Consider the following 12542-nt stretch of genomic DNA (forward strand, 5'->3'; position numbering starts at 1 on the left):
ATCAAATCTCTTCCAAATTGAGATGTGGGTAGAAGTAAGGATTTTCCAAAGTTGCCAGGCAGCAAACCTGTCTCCTAACCACCTGGATAACTACAGGAGGCCATGGTAATTGTTCTGACCTAGGCTTCCTTTATCTTCTTTGACACACTGCGAAAGACCTAATTGGCAATTATCTTGGCAAGGCCACACGGAAACACAGAGTCAAAAATGGAGCTTCAAAGTACAAACCGACACCATCCATAATGTTGCTTCCTGCAAAGGCCTTTGCTCTTCCTTTATGTCTTATGGGAGGGGCCAATCATCTCCAAGCCTTACTCCCGAGTCGTCCCTTTTGTTTTAACTGTTCTTGCCTTCTGGCAGCTCTGCACATGTGTGCACTAGGAACAGGCTCCCCCTGTTCCTCTGCCTCTCTGATGTCTGACTCTGGGGGCTCCAGAGTCTGCACATAACTCCCAGATGGCCCTGGCGCCATCTCTGCCGCTGATGCAGAGCCCTCGTCCGAGCCTTCCCCAGATTCCAGGACTGGCTCATGTTCCTCCCCAGCCTCTTCACTGTCCGACTCTGCTGCCAGTTCTGCAGGCTGCTAGCGGACCACAACAGTAATATCGTCAGAAGGATGGGTAGAATTTGCAGTGTTTTTTACACAGTTTTAGGAGGTGTAAAGGGAGAAAGTAAAGGTAGGAGGCCCCAAGAGACAAAAAAATTCTATGCTCACCTTTATCCCCACCAAAACGACTGAAATTAGGCAGCAGTCTTTCAGTATCAAAATAATTGGATTATAGTGGGGTGGTTGTGTTTTTTTTCTGGATTTCCAGGAAATGTTACCTCTGCTTCTGTGCTGCCCCAAAAGGGCCATTTTGCCACCAAATTGCACCATTTTAGGATGTGAGTGAGTTTCCTGTAGTCCTGGGGCTACAACTTTACCTACCTGTTTTAAAACTATGTTTTGGTGATTTGTTTATATTTTACATCGTTAAGAAAGAAGCATTCCCTCTAATTATGTGAAAATGGGTGAAATAAAGTCGCATGAATAAATAGACCTTCTGCCTGCCATAAAAGGGAAATTAATCCTTTGGGGTTCTTTTTAATAAAGCAATTGATTTCCTCAATAGAATATCTACATTTCTTACTTAACACCTTTCCTTGTTACCATTCAGAGAACAGATTTGGAAGTAGCATCAGACAAAATTCTCTATAGGGAAATGACAAATAAATCTGCCAAATTCACGTCAGCAGTTACATCCTCAGATTGCAATAAGGAAAAAAGGAGAAAGACCTCATCAGTCTCTTTTTATATGTGACTCATTACAAGGATTTAAATCTATCGTATGGTAGATGCTTTTAAATCCCCCTTTTAATTCAATCCTTTTTATGTAATGTAAAGCATCCTTTTCAGGGGGGAAGTTTCTATAAGGATGGGGAATTATTAATTCCTCAAGTTAAAACCTTTATTATGAAAGACTTCATATTTCAAATGTTAATCCTTCAAGACTTTCAAGCAATAAATAGCATATGGGGATTTTGTTTGACACGTCCTCCAAAAATACTATAATAACATAAAAGTAAATCTGACAATCTGCATTTTCCTGCCTCTGAAGGTTGAAGTATTATAAAATGACTTTCGTTTTAAATTATGCACTCCTATTCTAAATTGGGCCCTTTTTAGAAATTCTCAAATGGATATAGTCAACAATGAGTCATTTAGTCTTAACACACTTAATAAATAGTAGTTAGATCATTTCTTCCTAACAAAATATTTATTGAAGTGTTATATCTAGTGTCATCACAGTCCTATATCTTGTTAGAGGAATGCTGTCTATTACTGGAATATCCTTTTATTTAAAAATGTTTGCTTCCCACGTGTTACTTGCAGAGAGAGTTCAGATAATTTAGAGGACAATGCCAAGCGTGAGACAGCTATTCCATATTCCATATTTTATTTTCTTAATTGTTTAGGTTAAAATTCCTTGACCTCAGAGCAAAAAAGAGCTGCAGATGAGAACTATGAAAGGGATTGGTGTGCTAGATTTTTTTGTGAAATGGTGTAAGGAGCTAGGAATATTATACTGCTCAGGTATTGGCAGGCTTCTCCATGTAAAGCAATGAATTGGATCAAAAAAAGTCTCAAAAGTAGTTCAAAATAATAACTCGATGCATTTTTTTTTATTGCAAAATTTTATTTTTATTGCAAAAATTTTTTTTTATTGCAAAAATGCATTTTTGATGGCAGCAGCCATTCTACAGTTAATCTAGAGAATAAGAAAATTGGAGTTCACCTAATTCCATTCTTAATTTTACCTCCCCAAATACATTTATAATTATCAGTACTGCTTGACTGGCTTGCTCAGTCATGTTCAGCTTAGAGGTTAACCTGTTCTGGATGGTGTAACTTCTGCCCTTTGATTATCTAAACCGAGGAGTCTCTCATCTTTACCAGCTCTGCATGTTTTTCAGTATTCCAAATATACCTAGTTATAACATAGAGTCCCACAGAGACCTATTTGATAGCTTCTTTGGTGCTTGAATAATTTTAAATACTTTGGAATTCATATTCCAGGTTAACCTTCTTTTATAGAATAATCATTTTAAAAATGTTTTCTAATAAATATATAAATGGAGGGTTACAAATTGAAATATATGCATGTTATAGGTTAGTAGAATGGAAACTTTACTGATTTAGTCACATGACCATATCAAAATTATAAAAGCGATACAAGCGTACAAGAAAATACAAAGAAAGCAAAAGAACATATTCATAAGTTGTCACCCCTACAATTAGCCCAAGCTGATTTAATGCTTTGTCCTCCTTGAACTGGCCTTTAATTTACAGTAAGTCTTACTAGTGATCTACAGGTTTGTACTTTATAAAAAGTGAGACAGTGTTATAAATGCTGTAAACCTGAATAGCTATTAAGAATATTGATGTTTTAGATCAAGTCACTGTCAGAGAGGTTTTTACATTGTTTAAGCCATGGCAAAAGGAATCTGGATTCTCTAAAACTGCAGAAAGAATTTCCAATTAAAACATATTTTGATTTACAATTTAATGCAGGTATACTAGCATCTAAAACTCCTAGATTACAGTCGGTGTTAAATTGTGTTCTGAATAATTCTAAATCTACAACTTTTTAAATAACCAATTATACATTATGTTGTCAGGGTGGATATCAATTATTTGCAATAACTTCTGAATAAAAAAAGGGTTATCCCATATTAACAAATCAATGGTTAAGCTCTTAAAGAAGATTAAATATATATCTTAAACTCTCAAAATGTGACTAACATTTTTTAATGTTTTTGCACTATCTTAGATAATATTTTAATAGAGTTGTCAGGTTCATTATTCTGGAACTATAAAATAAGAAAGGAGGCACTTAAACATATGATATAAAATTACCCTGCTATACTTCCATTTTTATTTTAACATATGCAAGCTGAATAATTAGGTTTAACAAAAGGTAATTCAGTTTGAATGTAATTTTGAATCTTAGGCAAAATTTTTGGAAATCTCTGTGCACATGAAAAGCAATAGGTTCTATTGTTCACAGGTTATAATAAAAAAGCTTATTTTTTTACAGTGGAAAACTAGTGCCACCTTAGAATTTCATGAAATTGCAGGTTAGCCAGATATTTCATTTCTTACCATGATTTTCACCCCAGCTCCTCTGACCTCCATGTCAGAAAATAGTTCAATCAATTTTATGTTTCATATTCTTAATTTTGAAACCGAATAAATGTATATTGAATTCCTCACATCGGACTATAATGTGAGCAATTGAGAGAGGAATTTCTGAAAATTGGTTTGCATCAATCTGCTTCTTTTGAAATCTGACATTAATCCTCTGAGTCTTATGCACTTTATACCCTGAAATGATTATATCCCGCAATTTGTCTCCATTCAATTTCTCTTATATTCTTTATTACTAAGCACACTTATGCAAAGTATTTGGGTCTCTGTGCTGCCAGAACATGTGTGAATATCTTTCCCCAGATCTGCAGAATAATAATCAATGGATTTTTACATCTTTCCAGTTTTAAATTCCATATATGTAATGAAAAATATTAGGTTCAGATCTTTGCAGCATTTTTTATTTTGCAGGGAGGATGTGTATGATGTCCTTTGTTCTTGAAATAATTCTGTTTATCTACGTGTATCCCTGGATGACATATTCAGATTAAGAGCCCAGTATTTCAGCCAGAATGACCATGATCTTAAAATCATGAGGTGTAAGAAAAGAAACCACATTTTCCATTTTTTTATTTTCATATTACATGCTTTTGTTATGCTGTGTTATTGATGCCAAGCACAGTTTCATTATCATAGCCCTGGCTAATTTCTACTTCTGAGGAAAAGTGAAAAAAGGCATGCAGTCAGGAAAAATATTTTTATCTTTTTTTCTTTAAAGATCTAAAGTAAAGCAAAGGAAGCTGATTGTGCAGGCTTTATTGCTAGTGAGGCAGACGCTTACTGGCATTATGCCTGACCAAAACAATCAGTAGATTTATTACACTTCCATTTTCCCTTCTTCCATTTCTCATTAATTTCTTACTAGTTGGTAATTCAGTTTTAGTATTTAACATGGAAGTCTCCCTTTTATTTGTTTTTAATAGCATGGTTGACATTATTACTCTATGTTAAAAATAACAATTTGGTTTTGGCTTTGCTAGAGCTGGAAGTGAATTGTAGATTGATATCGGGCTCCTTCGTAGAAATTCTGTGGCACTGTTTAATACTAGTATATTAACATCAATATAAATTAGCCATCTTATTTATGGTTTTCCTTGGCTAAGTAGCAAATGAATACAGATAGTCCTCAGCTTAATGGCCACAACTGAGCCCAAACTTTCTGTTGCTAAGTGAGAAATTTGTTAAGTGAGTTTTGCCCTATTTTATGACCTTTCTTGCCAGAGTTGTTAAGTGAATCACTGCAGCTGTTAAGCTAGTAACAGGGTTGTAAAATGAATCTGGTTTCCTCATTGCATTGTCACAAAAGGTGATCACATGATCTTGGGACACTGCAACCATCATAAATATGAGTCAGTTGCCAGGCTGAATTTTGATCATATGACCATGGGGATGCCGTAATGGTCATAAATATGAAAAATGCTCCTAAGTCACTTTTTTTCAGTGACGTTGTAACTCCAAATAGACACTGAATGAACTGTTGTAAGTCGAGGACTATCTACTCTCTAATTTCCAGAACATGATATGATTAACTTCATTTTCTTTTTGCACTTTTAGGGGAAACTGCATGACCCGCAGTTGATGGGAATAATTCCAAGAATTGCACATGACATCTTTGATCACATTTATTCCATGGATGAAAATCTAGAATTCCATATAAAGGTAACATCAAATAATGATCAAACTTGGGGGGGGGCACTTTGAATGTGGTATCCTCTTTCCTTGACATTTCCTATCCTCCATAGGTATACATTTTTGTTCCTCGGAGAATAAATTTGGATTTATGATTTCTCACCACACACCACACACCAACCATGATTTCTAGTTGCTAAGAAAAGTTTCTGCCTTCCCATCCATCCATTTTTTGGACAATGACTTTTTGAATCTGCATGTTGGTACCAAAAATGGATATTGAGTGATTAATTTCCTCAAATGTAACACTAAAAAATTTAAACCAAGTAGTGAGATAAAAAACAAACAAACCTCAATCAGTGCAATCTGTGGACATAATACCTCTAGCAACTCAATTTAAATTGTGTTTAGATAAGTAATCTAACAGGCCATTGGTTTTAAATTGAAGCAGCCTTTTGTATAAGCTGTAGTGGCACAGTGGTTAGAATGCAGTATTGCAGGCTAACTCACTGCTCATGGCCAGGAGTTTGATCCTCACAGGCTCAAGGTTGAGTCAGCTTTCCATCCTTATAAGTCTAAGTGTTATTGCTATTGCTAATTGTTGTTTGCATGATTCTGACTGTTAAGAATAAATTATGCTGCACTGGAGAGCCAATGGTGTAAAAGATTTGCAAGTATTAAATATCTTTTATACCATTGGCTCTCCAGTGCGGTATAATTTATTCTTAACAAGCCTATAAAAAAGCCACCTCACAGCTGATCCTATTTATGATTTTCATTAATATAACAGAGATTTAGTTATATAAATAGTCCTTGATGGATTCGTGCCACTAGATTTTGGATCTAAAGAAACAAAACTTTTTGTAAGCTAGTCATTATTAGTCAACACTAATAATGTTTTATATACAATAACCTTTTTTAAACTCTGGATGTTAAACAAAATACTAGACTATGTTTTATTCTCTTAAATACAAAAAGAATAGAAATGTATTTCTAATTAGGCTCTCTGATTAGGCTTTCTAATCAGATCTTAAATTTATCCTAAGTGAGGTCATATAATAAAATTGACTTAGTTTCATATTGCTGGGACAGCATATATAAATTAACGTTAGTCAATAACCTGGCAATCTGAATATACAAGAGAAGTGTCATTTGAAAACAAAGATGTTTTGGCTGTGAAACAAATGTTTATGCAATATATGCTTTTCTGGATAAAAAGTCACTGTTGAAACATTGCTCTTTAAATAAATGAATAAGAACTTATTCAGACACATAGATATCCTTATATAATTAAAAAATGGGAAAGGCAAAAAATCTGATTTCAAGTAAGTTGTATGTGAAATACACACAGAGAGACAATATTCTGTTATGTCAAAAATTAAAAATTCCTTCTATTTTTTTTTTTTTTGTGTGTGTGTGGTTTGATTTCTATTGCCCAAGCATCATCTTACATTCTTCTTTTTCTCAAACATAAGTGACAGATTTTTTTTCTCAATTTTTTAAACAATAACTTTTAAAAATGATGGACTTAAAATTTTGAGAAAACTCTAAATTCAGTTTTCTTAAAGTATGATTTATTGTCATTCTTATACGTGCATACTGATATGTATTTCTTAAAATACTCATAAGAGAGAGATCATACTTTTAAAAAACACACCAGCTCTTTCTTAATTACCTGAAAAAGAAACCTTAATTAAATCAGAATCTGTGGTGTGATTGCTCTCGTAGAAAAGCTATGGGGTTGCCATATTGATATCAACACTTGAACACTAAATTAGTATTTTGTCCATATAGTTGTCAAAAAATTAGAGTATTACATATGTAGAAAAACGTATGCTATTCCCATAGTTTCATGCTGGAGGAAAGGGATGGACGTTTTAGACAAAATGATTACATTAGTTTGCTAGTTATGAAGTCCTGATGGCAATACACCATTGGCAGAAACCCAGAAGTGAAGTAAAAGTGATGATACTAGACTTATAAGCAAACTTAAAAATGCAAGCACTTTGGAGAAATTCCAAGTTAGATTAGGAATCAATAATTATTCATGCTCATACAGAAAATGTTTTTAAAGAATGCAGTGAGATTGCTTTCCAGTCTTATGCCAACAGTTTTTTTCTTGATCTGATAAAATTTATGAGCATTTGACTCATTCCATTTTGTTTTTTAAATAAATGCAACTGAGCCAGACACTCAAAGTACAATTATGTGCATGTTTACTTATGAGTAAGCCTCACTAAACGCAATAAATTTATTTTCAAGAAACTATGGAGTAATGAGCGAGATTCTTATATAATTCCTCCTTCACTCTGCAAAATCTTCCACAGTTTGCTTTGTACTGGTTGCAAATTATATTTTCTAAGTTGGAAAGAAGATTTTAAATGACAGTTGTGATCTTTGGCAGGAATTCTCAATGCAGTCGCACAGTCTTTGTTTGGAAGGATTGTTTTTGGAAGATTGACTTTTTATTTGCTGGGGGATTAATTTTTAGTATGTTGGGTTGTTTTATTGAGCTTGCATGTTGCATTTTGGAAGACCTCTTAAATATTTCTTCCAAAGTATTTATTATGGATAAATACTTTTTTATCCAGCCTTCTTTGAAATATAAAAATAATGCTTTATTTCCAATTTTGGGGTGCGTTTGCCCCCCTTTTTTTGCTCTTTCACTCTTGCAGATCTTTCTATATTGAAATATAGAATTATACTTATCTCATTTTGTAGTATTCTAAATGTTGTTGTGGGACACTATGCCCTTTCTCATGGTTGATCCTCCTCTTACCAGAATGGGACAACTTGCCATGGCCAATTCACTACTGCCAATTTGGTATGGTCAATTCACTGTGGCCAGCTCGCCATGGCCAACTTGCCATTGGACAATTTGCTGCGGACAGTTTGCTGCAGAACAACTCGCCGCAATACAATTCAACAATTTTATTTAATTATTTAAAATAATTTTTAAAATATTTTAATATTTATCATTTACATTTCATTTTGTTATTCCTTTTGTATCCTTTAATGATTCTATTTCACCATTTCTTCAATATTATGTAACTTTTGTCCTGTGGCAAGTTGGCCGTGGTGAATTGTCCCATGGCGAGTTGGCCGTAGTGAGTTGGCCACAGCAAGTTGGCTGGGGCGATTTGTCCTAGACCCCCTTTTACTGCTGTCCTCACAACTACCTAGCCTTTAATTGCCATCTTCTTAGAATTCTTTCATTTGATAATCCTCTCTTGATCCCAGATGTACTTACAGTTGCAAGTTAACAGGCGCTGTGGCTTAGGTCTTCCATCTTGATTGTTCCTAACTCCAGTTACATTGGGGTATTTGCTGTTGAACTATGGGGAACACATTGTACATGTTTAAAAACACCCATTGCATTCCTGTGTCTTTTATGCTGTAGCCCTGAATCCTACAGCAGAAGGAACTATTTAATACGGTAATGTCCCGATAGATATCGATCCAGTCTTAGGACAATTAATGTTTTTCTTCTGGTAGAACATCATGTACATTTTGACACATGAATAATGTAAAGGAATATATGGGATGTGATCTTTTCCCAAGCGCATTAAAAAAAGTACTTGTGCGGTCAGCCTTTGCTATAATTGCCACCCACTGGATATGCAATATAGCTCCAAATAATCTCCATAGACTATACATATCCTTGCTTGCTCATTGACAGGGGAAAGTATGAGGTCTTATTATGCCTTTTATCCCCTCTTCTATGTAGTGAATTTTATAAGAGGAATATGTATTTAATGATGCATTTAGCTTGCATATTGTTGGGTGCCACCCAGAGTTGCTTTTGGTGAGATGGGCAGTTATAAAAATTGGATAGATAGATAAATAAATAAAATGTATGGTTTGAACTCTTACCAAGTCAATCCCATTAAGATCTGCAATCTCCTTTAAAAGTAATAATTTCACCAGCTACTCTTTCTGAAGCTTTAATTTTATCTCATAATTCTTTTCCACTACCTACAGTACCTACACACCCGGTTGAAGCTATTATTTTAAAAGGAGAACAAAACTTTGGCAATGCTACAAATAATTTATTAAATTCTTTATGTAACCAACTAGGATAATGCTTTAAAAAAAAACCTTCCCATTTCAATTTTACTCTTAATCAAATTCAGATCAAAATGTAATGAGTATATCCAATCTTAGTTGGAACATATGCAAAAACGTATCATGATACAAATCTGCTGTTTGTGAATAGATCAGCTCCTATCTTTCACAATGGAACCAGTGAAGGAGTATTGATAGTGTTGTGTGTCAAATATACAGTATCAAATACAGTAGACTCTTAAAGTTATTTGCAAACATAAGTGAAACTGCTATTTACTCAGCGGTTTCACTCAAACTAAGAGAAAACATTGAGGAAATATTTCTACTGATTGCTTCTGGGCATTAGTGTCTATGGAGATTCTCAGTCATCCAGGTCATGTCTATCCCAAAGGTGCTTTTTCAAGAGGCAACTGGACTTTCTGGTTTTTCTTTGAAGACATTTCACTTCTCATCCAAGAAGCTTCTTGGCATTAGGATATGCCATCTCCATAGACCAAAATGTTTCTTTAATGGGCCAGAATAAAAGAGACACCATCTTATGTCCTGCTTTCCATGTCTTTTCTTCTGCTGTTATGGACATTAAAAGATTAAGGCTGTAAAGCCACTATCCATGCTGATTAATCACAGAACTCTTTCCAGTAGCTCTGGAAAATTTGGTGTCCTTTGGACTTAGCTTGATATAATTATAGTTAGTATAAAATCTGCTTTTGCTTGCCTATTTACCTACTTTTACCAGTATAATCATCAAGCCAAAATGAATGGTGAATATGTTTACTGTGACCAGGATATAAGGATTGAGTGGGAGTTCCAAATTCATGAAAAGCTAAAAAAATGGAACTATTCCCCCACCCCAAGAGCCGATATAATCAGTGGAACTTTGTTTGGGAGTCACCCAGAGCTGGTTAAAAGATTGGTGGCTATATAAAAGTTTTAAATAAATAAAATAAAATGGAACTCTAAAGGTAAGAGAAGGATTGATTCTCTTTCTTTTTCAAATGTATGTGTAATATTTGTATGCTTTCTTAATTAGGTTTCCTATTTTGAGATTTACCTGGACAAAATAAGGGATTTATTAGATGGTAAGTAAAGCAGGATTGTATTATTATTTTTAATGCATCCATTAAGTTGTCTGTGATAGTTTATTTTGTTTTGTTTTCTAAAATCAGTACTTAACCCTGTATTAAACCATAATCCTTGTATATTCTCACAAAAATTGTCATTTCTCCCATACTGAACATTTTAAGGATTATTTTAATGAATAAAGTCTGGAGACCCTTCTTAAAATGGTCTGTCAGAATCCAGAAAATGAGATTGCTTGGATGCTTTTTTTTTAGAAATTGTTTTCGATTTTTTTCAAAACAAACACACACACACACACACAAACAAACAATACATTTTTTCTGAACAGAGTATTCGCCAAGTCAAAATTTGTACAGCTTTTAATTTTCTCCAACACAATTTATATATTTCACTTTTTGCCATAATATTCTTTCTCTCTAATTTTTTATTTTATTTTCCTTCTATTTCTTCTGATATATAATCAATATTACCATTCGCCCTAATCTCTAATCTTGGTTAATTTTTCTTTTCCCCCACCTCTCATTACTTTTTTCCAAATTGCCTTTAATTTAGAGTCAATCATTTTTCTAAAACCTAACCCTAAGTCTAAATCATCTTATTCAAATATTTTCCCATTGCTCCCTTTTCACAACATAATATAGTTTCAAACATTTTCCCTAGATTCCATTATTTCAATTACAGATATTAGTATTCATATAATTTACATATATAACCCATTTTCTTCCCATTTCCTTCCCTCGTTTCCATTTCTTTATCAGCTTATCCAAATACTACAATCATATATATTACTATATATATTCATATATATTCACTTAAGTATGTAGCATTAAAGTCATTCATTTCTATTTCTCAATTCCAATTGTTTTTTAAAATAAACCCAATTTTCCATTGCTTTTTCAAATATATATATATACTATCTACACCCCTTCATAATAACATAATCATAATCAATAATATTTCCCCCTCTTAACAGTTAATTTCAATTATTGCTCAGTGTCTTAATCTCTTCATGTTAAACAGTAAACAAAGTCAATTTTCATCTTTTCCCTTTCCCATCACCTCTTATTTAATAATCCATTAATCCCTTTTCACAATACAATATAATTTCAAATGATTTTGAAGCTGATTTCCATTACAATTAAAGACCTTCCAAGTATTACAATCACATATATTAAACTTACTACGATTCATTTATAGTTCTAAATATAAAACATTCCTTTCCATTAACTACTCCTTTTCTCCTTTCTCCCATTCTCTTATTTTCTTCTTTTTCCCTTTCCCCCCTAGTTTTAGATTCCCTTACTCTCCTAATTTGCCCTGTATTTCCATCTGCTCTCTTCCTTTCCCCCCCTTTCCCTTCTTATTTTTCCATTGTTGATCCCAGTGTAATCATTTACATTTTTTGTGTTTTGTCTCTTTCCCTCTTCTTTCTCTCCTTGTCTCTTTCCACCCTCTCTATTTTTGTCATATTAATCCCAATGTAATCTTTAAAGTTCACCTTTGTTCCTAATCTTTTCCCCTTTCCTTTTCTTCCCTTTATTTGTTTCCTTTTTCCAGTTAATTTTCTCTTAACGCCTCTCTTTTTTTCATTGTTACTCCCAACATGATAATTTAATTTTTCATAATCGATGTCTTTATCTTCAGTATTAATTTCTTGCTTCTCATTCATAGTTTCTTAATCCACTTGGGTATGTTCTAAGTCTCTAGTTCTTCAGGCTTAGATTTTCCATGCATCATTATAATCATTTCATTTAATTCCAATTTGAATGATATACGCATTATTTTAATCATTTCAATTAATTCCTGCGCCATTTTGTTGTTTCTGGATTGTCGTCGTTTCAATTCTAAGTTTTATTATAATCCACCTTCTTTGGTTATTGAGATCAAACAGCTTAAAAGAAAACAAATCCTCCTCAAAAGTTCCCACTGCTCTTATCACTTTAAGAATTTTTTTTCCAAAATACAAAGTTAACCATTGTAATAGTTTTTTCCGCCTGTAGATGTCTCTCTCCAATCCACAATTCCAATCAACAAACTAAGAAAATATCCATTTTATTTATTAAATCCACATTGCCAATAT

At 33.5% G+C, this 12542-nt stretch overlaps 1 protein-coding gene across 1 annotated transcript in view; it reads left to right on the top strand.

The window, feature by feature from the left end:
- The window catches only part of KIF5C (kinesin family member 5C), an 88330-nt gene that overhangs the window by 26532 nt on the left and 49256 nt on the right, over positions 1-12542 (top strand). The window contains exons 4-5 of the mRNA XM_034424842.3: positions 5243-5347; positions 10413-10461. Of these exons, the coding sequence (XP_034280733.1) occupies positions 5243-5347; positions 10413-10461 (154 nt within the window). The remainder of the gene's footprint in view (positions 1-5242; positions 5348-10412; positions 10462-12542) is intronic.

Source organism: Pantherophis guttatus, chromosome 1 (genome assembly GCF_059756535.1).
Source record: "Pantherophis guttatus breed Tessera chromosome 1, ASM5975653v1, whole genome shotgun sequence".
Taxonomy (NCBI): domain Eukaryota; kingdom Metazoa; phylum Chordata; class Lepidosauria; order Squamata; family Colubridae; genus Pantherophis; species Pantherophis guttatus.